Source organism: Asterias rubens, chromosome 12, assembly GCF_902459465.1.
Source record: "Asterias rubens chromosome 12, eAstRub1.3, whole genome shotgun sequence".
Classification (NCBI taxonomy): domain Eukaryota; kingdom Metazoa; phylum Echinodermata; class Asteroidea; order Forcipulatida; family Asteriidae; genus Asterias; species Asterias rubens.
Window position 1 is genome coordinate 4,753,502 of NC_047073.1, and position 13,759 is coordinate 4,767,260.

Below are 13,759 nucleotides of genomic sequence, written 5' to 3' on the forward strand. Positions count from 1 at the left end.
CCGTAGCGCTGAAGCTATACAGAGTATTGTACAACTCAAGGGGCAGAAGGAGATGTACAATGCCTGGAAGGGAAACTACAAGGTGGATGAGATCAGATGGACACCAGAAAAGGCTGGAGCGATTGTCGAAGAATGGCAGAGGAAATTTACTGAGGTATTGTTACTTCTTTATCTTGAAATGTGAAGTTGCAAACTGCTTTCGTAGCATAATGGGCTATGGCTGTGGTATAAATGCAAAAATAGTTAATGAGCTGATGTTTCGACTTTAGCAGAGTCTTTCTTGAAGGCTTTGAATTACTTGATATGTCTTGAATTTCATCTTTGGAGATGGCAAAGCCATTTTCATTTTGTAAAGGGCATATCTATTTTTAAAAAGCCTAAAAACTATGAGAAACTTATGTAGGCCTTCTGGCAGAAAACAGAAATGGATTTTGGTAAGACGCTGCTCTCAAACTTCAAAGGTCATGGGTTCGAATCCCATCCGAGTAATACGCCTGTGATTTGTTTTCACAGAGCTCAGTGAAAGAATAGAGTATACAGTTCTTACAAACATTAGTGTATATGGGAAAAACCAATGGATTTGTGACATCAGACTTTGAATTTTCGTCTCTTTTCTTTTTAAAGGTTGTCAGGAACAGTTCAGTAGAGGTCTCCCAAAGCGTCAACGCATTCACATCTGCTTCTCTGACAGACTTACTGGATGAGTTTTCCGAGCTGAGCATTGTACGGGTTGCAATGGGATATGTCCTCATGGTAAGAATATACAGGACTCGTTTTGAAATGTTTTTGTTTTTGTTTTATATTGACTGGCATCCCGAACAAAGATATTTACAAAATAGGGAAACTGCCAACATAGGGCTAGATAGCACAGTTGGTAGAGCGCCAGCAAATTTCGACGGTTGTTGGTTCAAATCCTCTTTGTTCTTCCTACATGGAAGAAAAATTTCCATTAAAAACTTTCAGGGCCGTTGGCATCAAACTCCTCTGTAGACGGTCAAAATGTCTCATCATTCTTCCTGAAGGCATAAACTGGAAGAACTCATGACCAAAATGAACAGAACGAGGGGATTTAAAAAAGGTTGTTTTTAGCATGATGCTGCGACAAATTTTAATTCTTACATTGTTTGTAATCGCAGGTGATCTACGCTTTCTTCACGATGATGAAACTAAGCGACGGCGTTCGGTCTCAGGGCGGGGTAGGACTCGCTGGAGTTCTTCTCGTTGCTGGCTCGGTGGTGGCTAGCCTCGGCTTCTGCGCATGGATCGGGCTGGTGTTTAATGCATCCACAACTCAGGTAAGCTCCTCGACACTTAATGCTTTCCACCTCATGAGCAAATTAGCATATTCAGCAAATGAAATTAACTAAGTTCAGAATTAATAACAAAATTGTCAAAAGGTTTTTTCGTTCTGAAATGAAGCGATTTTATTTGGGGGATTCGTACCTTATGTACTTATTGTCCTTTATTTTTAACCAAACAAGGCTCAAAACCACTCTAGATAAAGGGCTACAAGGAAGAAAACATAGAAATGGAGAAACTCGAGCTGAAGGTAGGAATTGATATTCCTCTTCCTCTAGTCCTGCTGACTAGTCAAAAAAAAAAAAACCTGGAACTCTATATAAGCATTCAGTGTGCATAAAACATAGTTTACATTGTGCTTATTGCTGGGTTGTTAGGTTGGCAGAGTGGTTTCATTCCTCGCCTTCCACCTCAAGGACCGGGTTCAAATCCCGCTGGGGGCACCGTGTGGATTGGGTTTTCAGTCCCTACCTGACTGCGTGGGTTTTCACTGGGAAAAACTCAGCAGGGGTTTTTCTCCCACACCTTTAGCTGAAACTTTCTTCTTAGCTTCTCATCATGGGATTCTTGGCAAGTAGGGTGATTAAGTTCACTTTTCTGAGAATCCTCGACATCACAACTGAAGTTAAGAAGAAAAAAATACGACAAATATTTTTTGTGGGAGAAAATATTATAGGCCTGTATCAATTTTTTTTACCCTTGGTATAAAACTCCTTTAATAATTGTCAGATTGTTACTTATGCTTTGCTGTCTTCAAGGGTCAGCTTTGTTTGTATTGGGTAATGCTACTGGTGTGATTTATTGCGCTGTTGATTTACAAATGGTGACATCCATTCAGAAAAAAAAAATATGCCTCTGTTTTAACCATCGTTAAAAGTATGGCAAATTACCAAGATGATAGATTTTGTCCAAAAGTTTGTTCAGTTTTGTTTTCCTTCCGACTGCCAGGGTTTTGTTTTAAAGTTGCATCATTTTGTGTGCTTTTCTTTAAAAAGTCATCTTTTGTGTTTATGATGGTTATTTATATTGTGTTTTAACAAGATTAAAGGGGTTCGCAGCAGAAACATATTAACAGAAGCTAGACAGAAGAAAAAATGTTTTGAGAAGATTTTTGAATGTCTAAATAAATATGTATTGCATTTGATGATTTTGAGAAACTGGGTTGTTGTTTAGAAACAATTAGGGTAACAAAATGCCATTTTGGGTCCCTTATATGGCATGGTGTTGTAAACAAACAGAGCTCTTTCAAATAATGACTTTCGGCGAAAAAATAAACTGGCCATGCAACTTTAATGTGAACATCAGCAGTGAAGTTATGTCACTCAGTAGGCCTAATGGGTTCGGGTGACTAGGGTCACCCCATGATGTACTGGCCTAGTTTTAGTCAGCACACTCCAGTATGGGTCTCATCCACCCACTAAGGGTACAACCCCCCACAGGGAACTACTGGGATCATGGGGGTTGCTGAAGGGGCTAGGCTACCTGGGTGTTTTTGAGTAAGGCTGAAGTAAGGGGGATCAAGGAAATGTTTGATGTCATCCGTGGGAGTCGGGGTGCTGTGTTTGTAAAAGGGTGGAACAAGAAAGGAAATGTTAAGTTCCTGCTTCTTGAGACCAAATTCAGGTTGTGGTTTGCGGTAAAATTTGCATTTGTTCCACCTTGGCTTTGTAGTTCAGATAAAAGCCTATATATTTGGTTTTGCGGTAACACCATGTGTGTATCTACTTACCGACTAAACTTTGTTCTTTAGAGAACTGTCTACTTAACTGCCGCGGATTTTCTGAAAAGAAATGTTCTGTTTGGTTTGGAAAGCTTTTCAGGGTCATTCTTGAGCTATTTACTAACTCTTTTTTTGAGTGGTACATAAAACAATTTTTAGGAAAAAAAGAGAGAAAAATTTTATCTTTAATTTCATGAGTGTGGTGTTTAAAAAAGATTTCTTTAGGAGAAAAGCTCCCAGGAAGAAAAAATCTCATTTTAAAAAAAAAAGCTTTTAGAAAAGGTTCAAATCAAATCAAATCAAATCAAATCAAATCAATCAACATATATTTCCATAATAACACACAATTACAAACAATAGGATTTTACAATACTGAAAACTGTATGGAGGCATGGCCCATTAACGGTTGATGGCAATGGTGCACTTGTTTGTTTGTTTCTGTGTCTGTGTCACTTGCAGAGGGACACCATGATTTGAAACCTCTAGTGTACAACAAAGTAAAATTTTGTCACAATCCACAATAACTCTTTGAAGGTCCTGATGAAATAAAATAAAAATCCATCGACTGTTGACAGCTGCTCGTCAAAGAGTGACTTTGATTTCAGATACGATTTGTTTTTTCTTTTGTTGTACACTCCCATTCCCACAAAACTGTTTTGTCGCTCAAGGATTGTTGGGGATTACCCATTGAGTTCACACTGAAAAAAGCAATCACCATAAATTTTTAGCTGTCAAATGAAAAGCTGTAATAGGTGAAATACACAAAGAATTCAGCGCTGAATTATCAGCGTTCATACCTCATTAACACGAAATGAATACATGTATGCTGCTCACATAAAATCTTGTTTAGCGTCCCCGCCTGCTTCCTTTTAAGAGGCCGCCTTCTTTTTTATTTTTTTTTGAAAAAAGGATTATTTTATACGATCTCAACTAAAACAAATCTGAATGGTTATCTGAATGTCTTGTCCAAAATGTTTCATTTATGTATTGTGTGTTTGACCAGTAGAAAAAAAACGATGGACATTTGATATTTAAAAAAAGGAATCAAGGCCATCTTGAAATAAAAAACAAAAAGACCCACCTGATCCTTCCCTTTTTTGAGAAACCTGGACGCTTAACATGTTTCTTTTTTTACTCGGCCCTAGTTGGGATGATTTTACCTTGGTAATTGTGATTCCCTGTTCAGTTCCCAGGGCTTTCCATATATACAGGTACCTCATCAGTATTGGGAGAACAAGTAGACAAAAGGTCCAATTTTGGATGGTAGACTTTCATATTTTACTCATGGACAACCTAGCTTATTGACCCATTTCACCTGACGTCATCATTAGAAAAATCTTGAATGCACCATACTGGTGGGCAATGTCACTGTGCGTTTTCATATATAACTCTATGCTGGCGTTATGCAGTAAAGTGTGCATTTTAGGCGGCGCGGCGTTAATACACGAACCTAACTGCCCACCAACATAGTGAGCGTGGCATTGGTCGCCGCGTGTGATGCGCGTGCAAGGGGTCAATATCCACAAGTTTTTGTGACCCAACTTTTTATACATACATACCAAACCTGTGAAAATATAAGCTCAATCATCAAATTCATGAAAGTTATTTTTTGTTGTGGTACATTTTCACTGTTTTTAAACATCCAACAAAAATTGTAATGAAATTCCATTATCACATCGAGTATACCGTGTGAAGAGAGAAAGTTAAAAAATTAAGAAAATTTAATTATTAAATTAAAATTCAAACTTGAGATAATGCGCAATTACCAAAACACTGCTCATTTTGAGACACTTTATGAAACACTGTTTTGTTATATTCTGTCTTACAGGTGCTCCCATTTCTTGCTTTGGGGGTGGGCGTCGACGATATGTTTCTTCTGGCACACTCTTCTACCTCAATACCCAATGAAATTCCACTTGTGGTAAGTCCCTCATGAATATTTATTAAGTAACTTTATGCATACTTACGGGCTGCAGATATTCGGAAATGCTACCACCTTTTAAAATTAAATTTTAGCACTTAGTTTTATTGTGCATAATTGTATATCTCCATTGAAGGATTAAAGCAATCAAACGGTTCCATAAAGCAAAGGTTCACTTCACCTTTAGGTGTGTTGACTGCTTTCGTTTAGAAAAAAACATTAATGAGAGTACAACTGCTCCTTTAATGTACTTTTTTTTACCTACATGGCACATTGGCTCAGTGCCACCATAGAGGTGCCACACATATCACTGGTGTGTGGTCTCCCAGATCAGGTCTCCATTGATGACATGCATACTAGTGCCTGTGCTATTCTAAGTTTCCCAGCCTGGAATAGGTGTTCCTATTGTAGAAAGCGTCTTGAGAGGAGGCTAGCCAAGGCTTGGTTTTTGTGGAGGGTGTTTGGATGGGGGGAGAGGAGTCCTTGCTTTGTGAGATTGCTGGTGTGTTGATCTTGTAGATCTTGTTTTCTGGCTGTGCTAGAATAGAGCATGATGTCCTGGGGCTATGAAGGAGAGTGCATGAGGGAGGACATGAAAGTAGGGCTGACACAGAAACTAGACTTATTGGATAAGTTTGGAGAAATTACAGCTAGATTGTGTGACTTGAAATCGAGGAAACAAGGAATATTAATCAAATAAAATATCAATACTATTCAAATACTCACTCCTCAACGCATCCTAAGACAAAATAAAACTTCTGAAGAAAACAAATTTTAAAGAGATATATTTTCCCTGGAACAAGTGTTGGGCATGGGTTTCAGGACATTCAGTCCAATCCTCTAGTTTACGATTAACACATCTTAACCAGCTATGAAAAGTTCCATCAAGGTAGTCATATGACATAAACATTAAAAAAGGAACGAGGCTTCATTTTGCAGTAAAATTGTGCACTCAAATCTGGACAACTGTCTTCCGGATAGCTTTTTAAAACAATATTTTTTGAAATGTTTGTTGTCAATTGGTTGATTTTGTATAATTAAATATGTATTTTGAAATAAAAAATAACATAACTAAAGATGTGCACCTTGGTTAAACATGGCCGAATATTGTGACTTGAGAAATGTCAAAGTTGAAAAGTAATGTCCAAAGGATGAAATTTGTTCCATTTAAATGGTTAGTGGTGTCTCTGTATGCTCTGTTGTAAAAAAAAAAAGAAGAGAGAAAATACTCCTACCCAACCCCAGTGAAGAGATTTAGCCAAAGTTGGCACAGGAATTGGCACCAACAATATTGAAATAACCTTTTGACTCCTGAGAACAAAGGCGCCGACGTCCTCACCCACTAGTTTTTCAGCCGAACTTCAAATCTTAGGATATCGGGACTCGGACGGACAGAGACTGCGATTGTTCCCACAAGGACAGCTGGGTCAATAGCAGGGAATCTAGATACCCCCCTTCCTTAAAAACTGGTGGGACTCTTTAAAGGCACTGGACACTATTGGTAATTACTCAAAATAATTGTTAGCATCAAAACTGACTAGGTTAACGAGCAACGTAGAGCTGTTGATAGAATAAACATTGTGAGAAACGGCTCCCTCTGAAGTGACGTAGTTTTTGAGAAAGAGGTTATTTCTCACTCGAATATTTAAAGACTTAAGCTGAAGCATTTTATTAGGCATCTGAAAGCACAAACATTTGTGGTACAAGGGTGTTTTTCTTTTATTTCTCTTGCAACTTTGATGACCAATTGAATCTAAAATTATTTTATGCATATGTTGGGATACACCAAGTGAGAACACTGGTCTTGACAATAACCAAAAGTGTCCAGTGCCTTTAACATCTTGTCTGATTTAATTTAGAGTTTTTACACTTGTACTTGGAGCATGCTTGGAGCAAGGTTAGCACTTTCTCGGAAGGTGTTGGATTTGATGGTCTAGTTTGTGTTACTACAGTTGGTGATTTTGTGTGTGTGTGTCTTCGTTGCTGTTGGTTCAGGGATTATCTTGCGAGGCAAATCCGTGGGATTGTGGTGTTTCCAGCTAGGAGAAAGCTTAACCCCTCTGTGGCTTATCTAAAAGGATTGTCGGATTAAGGACAGTCTGATGTAATTTATGTATTGGTGCCACATTCCTCCCCCCCCCCTCAAAAAAAAAGGAAAAAATTGAGAAAAAAGAAAGAAAAATAGTTGATTTTTTTTCCCCGTCAGAACTGCCATTCTACAGAACGTGCCCTGAAAATTATCTTTCCATGTCCTGATGATCAAATTCGAAAGTCTGCCTGATAAGGGAAACTTTATCCCTGTTGTGTTAAATGTAGTTTTCTAATAATCTCCCTGATTGCACGATACAGAGGCCAACTTGTGTAAAATATTTCAGTTTTGTCTCAGATCAGATGAAGTATTTTTTGAAGTATATGTTAGAAGAGGAGTTGAAGAGGAGCTTTTAGCTGAGTCATGGAATTAGTTGAGTTTAGTAGTTTAGTTAATTACTTTTATTGCACAAACATCAAATAAATGATGGTGCAAAGGGAAACACCAAACATGCTCAAGGCCCACTTAATCACATTAGAGAAAAAAACCAGACAGAGACAATAGCAAAAAGTGTAAAAAGAACTGTAGAAAACATGGAACAAAGATGTTGTTATAAAAGAAGAAAAGGATGTTCTGGGTTGACACTAATCAATGGCATAATGTGTCTCTTTGAATCACCCCAGACCACCATCTGGCTGTACAAAGGACCATTCAGTGGTCTGCAGATTAATGTTCAGAAAGGGGGGGGGGGGGTAGCAATCCCTGTTATGTAACTCCTCAAACCTTCACCAGATGGGGGTATCTAGCTAAGTGGTGGCTCAAATTATATGACATTTATGTAGGGAGTGTGGCATAGTAAATCCTTCAAGTGTTTTTGGAGACACATTTTTTGCATGCAGTCTAGTCTGTCTTTGCAAGATGTCCAGGAAGACTGATCATCTCTTGCATTGGTACTGTTATATACATAAGGTGTATCTTGTCATGTTGATGGTGGCCTTGGACCATATGTGCCCAGAGTTATAGTCAGGACATCTAATGCTTGCACAATCTCCAAGCTATGGACAGTCTGCCATTGCATCCTATGTAAGTTTTGATGCTGGATTATTTGACTGTACACTCCGCATGCCCCTACTAGCAGATCTGTCAAAACACATCCCCTGATTCGCAGAAAGTTCCAGAATTTTTCTTCAAATCAATCTTGTTTGCAGTTCAAACACACTCCTACACAGGGATAACCTTCTTCTAATTAATCTGATTTCTGATATGTTTTCCCTATAGAAAAATCACAAAATGTATAACTTACCTGAAAAATCTGTTAGGCCTATGTAGATTGAAGGTCATCCCTTCAACACAACAGCATTTTCTTATTTTTTCCCAATGGCTAAATATGATGCCCATTACAACAAAAATCTCCCACCAAAATGTCTAAACCTTGTGGTCCCCCCCCCCCCCATAAAAAAGGGACAGTTCTAGTTTTGAAAAAAGTCCATGATCTCTCCTCTGCAATGAGGATTTGTGCTGAAGAAACGAAGCCTGTTGTCCCTCACTTGCGGTTCAGCTGTGATTCTGGAAACATGGAGAGGGAACAAATAGGGTCTAAATTAGGTTAACCTCGCCTCATTTGCCGAGACCTTTGGTGTTGTGCTGGTGTAGGGGAGTCCCACTGTGGCATAGACATCTCTTGTACGGTGTCTGCATTTTTCGGCATGAAACGATAGACCGCAAAAACGCGGGGAGTGCTAATTCTGCAGATGCTGTCCGTATCACTGAATTATCGGAGCTGGTTGCTGTAGATGCTTCTATGACTGGTGCTATTTGTATAACTGCTGTGATAATGGAAAGAACTGGAAAAATCTATCCCTTTCTCTCTCTTTGTTTTATTTGGACCCTTTGAGCAATGCACTTTTTGAAAACAAACAATTATTCAGAGATTGCCCGTAACTTTTTTAGTGACTGGCCAGCGCGACCAGTTAACCAAACTTTTTTTTTCTTTTCAATGTTTAGTAAAGTTCGCCCATGAACTTACAAGCTATGCTCATCCAATATTAAAACACCCCTAATAGAGTAAACTGGTCAGACTCCATCTTTCATAAATGACCATTCAATCTTCATCAAAATAGGGAATTTGTTAAAGGAAAGAGTATCTCAAAATGCTGTAGGTTGGAAGTTGACAGTCCCATGTAACCTGACAAATTCAGAAATCTTTTATTTACAGCAAAATTTGGGTTTAAAAATATTTTGTGAGGCTTTTAATTGACACACTCTATTTAGTGTGGTAAACATAAGATCATGGATTAAGAATATGCACGGTGCAATTGCAAGCTCTAGTTTCTACCTACCATGCTCTACAGTGGCAGCAGCTCACACTCTAGGAGCAGTCCAACTCAATCACATATCTACACAGGCTATCTTGTTTATACAAGGAGAGGACATAACTTCTAAATATTTGCCTCATCGCCCAGTCAAGCTATATTGGTGGTACAAGGGCCCCCAAATGCCATATGGACAGGCAAGCTTTTTTTCCTGCTAACCAGCTTGGTGGGTTGTTTATTATTGCATACCTACCAGGGTGACAGCTGGTGTGTGTTGTTTTACCTTCCTACCTTCCCCCTTCTCATTCTTGTCAGACTTCAAGAGGAGTAGTAGACAGGCAAGGTGTGGGTGAATTACTGCTGTCCAGATCTCTAAGCCTAGTGATAATTTTGTTTTATTCCAAGGTGACCAGGCTCAACCAGGGATGATGCATTTCAGACTTATTCTGAATTCAGACCTTTTAAAGGCTGTGGACACTATTGATAATTGTCAAAGACTAGCCTTCACAGTTGGTGTATCTCAACATATGCATAAAATAACAAACCTGTGAAAATTTGAGCTCAATCGGTCATCGAAGTTGCGAGATAATAATGAAAGAAGAAATCACCCTTGTCACACAAAGTTGTGTGCGTTTAGATTGTTGATTTTGAGACCTCAAGTTCTAAACTTGAGGTCTCGAAATCAAATTCATGGAAAATTACTTCCTTTTTATTTAGAAAACTATGGCACTTCATGGCAACCTCTCCCCATTACTCGTCCCCAAGAAAGGTTTTATGCTAATAAATATTTTGAGTAAGTGCCAATAGTGTCCACTGCCTTTAAAGTCTGCCTGGAACAAAAGATGCTGTATTTTTCCCCAAAATAAGTGGGACAGGCTCTTTAATCTACTTCTCTATTTCTGAGGATACTTTTCCAGGGGTTATCTCTAGGATTAGCGATGCTTGTTTCACAACCCGTTCATCATTTTGATATTTTTGCTCAGCAGAAAACAGTTCATCGATTGTATCTGTTGGTAACACTTTGTCCTAGTCTTTTAAGTGCATAGTCGTAAAATCATGTGATTTGGTGAGCGAAAAAGGGTCTTTGTTTGAATATTTAAACCATACATATAAAAACAAGCTGTAGTCACAGTTTTTGAGTACCGACGTGGAGGTCTGTTTCATGTGATTTGGTCAGTGAAAAGGGGCATTTGTTTGAATATTTGAACCATATATAACAAAAAAAACATGGAGGTCTGTTTTTTTCCCTCTGAAAAAAAAAAAACCATATTGGGAGAGGGGAAAACTACTCATTAGGTTTGGATTCACCGCCCATAAATATCCCACTCTTTATGTCTGTAGTTTCTATTAAACCTTGTGGTCCATTTATGGCATGACTTCCGCAGTGCCTTGGGACATTGAAACTGTGTCAAACCCTTCAGGTCACTCCACAAAGACCCCCCCCCCACATTAAAGGTATAATAATACAGAACTGTAAAGATAACAGATACTCAAAGGATAACAATATTTATATATTAGTCTAAAAGCTTACCGGTTATGGTTCAAACTACATTTTTTCATTGAAAAATTCCCCTCTGAAACGAATTAATATTCCAAGGATTGGAAAATGCATCTGAAAACCTTTCAAAACGCAACAGCTGATTTGGGTTGGTACAACCCAAATTAAAAACAATGTGCATTATTTTTTATCTTCATTATTTTTTCCTGAATTGCGCAATGGATGACGCCAAGAGGTTTTAATTTTTGTATTATTTCTTGTGTGTGGTTAGCCACACAAAACAAGAACATTTTCTGTGACTATATTGTGTCAGCTCTGCCAATCCTGAACAATACCTTTAAGGAAGAAGTCCGAGGGGAAAATAAGAGTTCAAACCTCAATCAGCAGTAAAGAGAAAGCGGCTTAAGCTGTAAACTAGGTCATGGTGATACCACAGCTAACCTTTTGGGTGGTGGGGATAGTAATGTTGTGGAATCCGAGAGGACTTTCGGCCATGATATTAGCGAGCTGGAAACTGTTGGTGGTCCTTTTCCATGTCACAGGCATTTGCAACTGTAGTGCTGACGAATTGATAGTTTACACGTTCTGCTCTTGAATGTGTGGGTCTTTTTTTGTTCTAAATGTGCACCAAGATATGTTGGTGTGGTTTTCTGTTGATATCGCTGGCTTATTGCGAGAAACCTCAAAGTGAAATCAATATTTCTTGGGTTTTAAGTTAATTTGTTCTGGATGTGTTTTTGGTTTCATGCGTGGTTTCAGAGCTATAAATAGATAGTTAAATAATGTTTATTTCTGGTTATGCTCTAGAGCCTTTAATATATAGAGCCATTGGTTGATCCTAATCATTTGAATGATATATTTTTATACAAAATTGGAAGATGGTTTTTGAATATAATTTGTTCAATCCACAAAACAAAGGATCCTAATTGTTTTCTTGTATTTATTTTATTAGAAGATACAATATTAGCTTTTGTGTACTTTTTTTACCAACCCAAAGACCTTTGGTATAAATACAAAAGTGTTATTAATGACCTGTCATTTCGATCGTATCAAAACACACCATAACTTCAAATGTCTTTTCTTTTTTACATAAAACATTCATGACAAACCCCTGATTTTAATGTAGTTAGAGAATAGTTTAAAGGCAGTGGACACTATTGGTAATGACTCAAAATAATTATTAGCATAAAACCTTTCTTGGTGACAAGTAATGGGGAGAGGTTGATGGTATAAAACATTGTGAGAAACGGCTCCCTCTGAAGTGCCATAGTTTTTGAGAAAGAATTAATTTTCCACGAATTTGATTTCGAGACCTCAGGTTTAGAACGTGAGGTCTCGAAATCAACCATCTAAACGCACACAACTTCGTGTGGCAAGAATGTTCTTTTCTTTCATACTTATCTCGCATGTTCGATGACCAATTTCACAGGTTTGTTATTCTATGCATATGTAGAGATACACCAACTGTGACGGCTAGTCTTTGACAATTACCAATAGTGTCCACTGCCTTTAAAATAACAAATTTGTTTCATTGGGTGTAAAAATGATTCAAAAGATAGTAAGTATTTAATGTGTCCGCAATTTTTAATGCAAACTGAGATTGATTATAACTCGCAATTTATTTCAATTGTCATGTTGATACATCTGTAGTGATAGTTTGTTCTTTCTCCTGTTTGATCTCTTTGACAGTATAAGACGGGTGAGATTTTACGCCGGTCTGGGGTTAGCGTCCTTCTGACCTCTATCAACAATATTTGTGCCTTTCTTCTAGCAGCTGTTATTCCTATTCCCGCTCTGCGGTCCCTCTCACTTCAAGTAAGTAGATGGTCTAGGGTTTGAATCCCCTGACAGAGTTTTTTTGTGTAATGGGACTAGGGGTGGGCTCTGGAAGGGGCCTTTGATTTTGAGACAAATCGATGGTCCAGGGTTCCAATATTTATGTTTCGGGAATGGGCTCTGAGGGGCCTCTCACTTCAAGTAAGTAGATGGTCTAGGGTTTGAATCCCCTGACAGAGTTTTTTGTGTGTAATGCTAGGGGTGGGCTCTGGGAGGGTCCCTTTCAATTTAAGCAAATTGTTGGTCCAGAGTTCAAGTGTTTGTGTTTAGGGAATGGGCTCTGCAGTTGCCTCTTATTTCAAAGGAACTTAACGGTTCAGGGTTCAAATCCTTTTTAGGATTTTTGTTTTTAAAAAATTGTATCAGTGCTAGATTCGTGTTGCTATTCTCATTCAGAATTAACCCTTCTTGTAAGGTATTGTGAACTAAAAATTAAAAATTCCCCAAAACGATCATACTTTTGCACTCTTCTTAAAGCCATTGGACCCTTTCGGTACAGAAAAAAAAAAAAAAAGTTCACAGATTTACAAATAATTTACAGGGTTTACAGAAGGTAATGGTGAAAGACTTCTCTTGAAATATTAGTCCATGAAATGCTTTACTTTTTGAGAAAACGGTAAAACAATATAAATTCTCGTTAACGAGAATTACGGATTTGTTATAAACACATGTCATGACACGGCGAAACGCGCGAAAACAGGAGTGGGTTTTCCCGTTATTTTCTCCCGACTCCGATGTCCGATTGAGCCTAAATTTCCACAGGATTGTTATTTGATATATAAGTTGTGGTACACGAAGTGTGGGACTTGGACAATACTGTTTACCGAAAGGGTCCAATGGCTTTAACACACAATTTTGCACAATCGTTGCTTATGCTATTTTTACTGGTAATACTATCCTTACGTCCTTGCGACAATAAACAGATTGATTTTTGAAACTCTTAGTTGGTAGTTTAGGGGTTCAAGTCCTCCTTTCATGACCCTTTTTCTTGTTCTCTTTCTTCTTTCAGTTTGCAATAGTAATAGTATTCAACTTTCTGGCTATAATCCTTGTGTTCCCGGCCGTCTTGGCGTTAGATATAGAAAGGCGTGAAGCAAAACGGGTCGACATGTTCTGCTGTATTACAAGTAAAAGGTGAGAGCAT

The 13,759-nt window shown here is 38.2% G+C and overlaps 1 protein-coding gene across 2 annotated transcripts in view; it reads left to right on the forward strand.

Annotated features, from left to right (window-relative positions):
- The window catches only part of LOC117297652 (protein patched homolog 1-like), a 78,863-nt gene that overhangs the window by 54,059 nt on the left and 11,045 nt on the right, over positions 1 to 13,759 (forward strand). For both annotated transcript variants that reach the window (XM_033780799.1, XM_033780800.1), the window contains exons 10-15: positions 7 to 154; positions 625 to 753; positions 1,137 to 1,295; positions 4,848 to 4,940; positions 12,469 to 12,594; positions 13,625 to 13,749. In XM_033780799.1, coding sequence (XP_033636690.1) covers positions 7 to 154; positions 625 to 753; positions 1,137 to 1,295; positions 4,848 to 4,940; positions 12,469 to 12,594; positions 13,625 to 13,749 — 780 coding nt within the window. The remainder of the gene's footprint in view (positions 1 to 6; positions 155 to 624; positions 754 to 1,136; positions 1,296 to 4,847; positions 4,941 to 12,468; positions 12,595 to 13,624; positions 13,750 to 13,759) is intronic.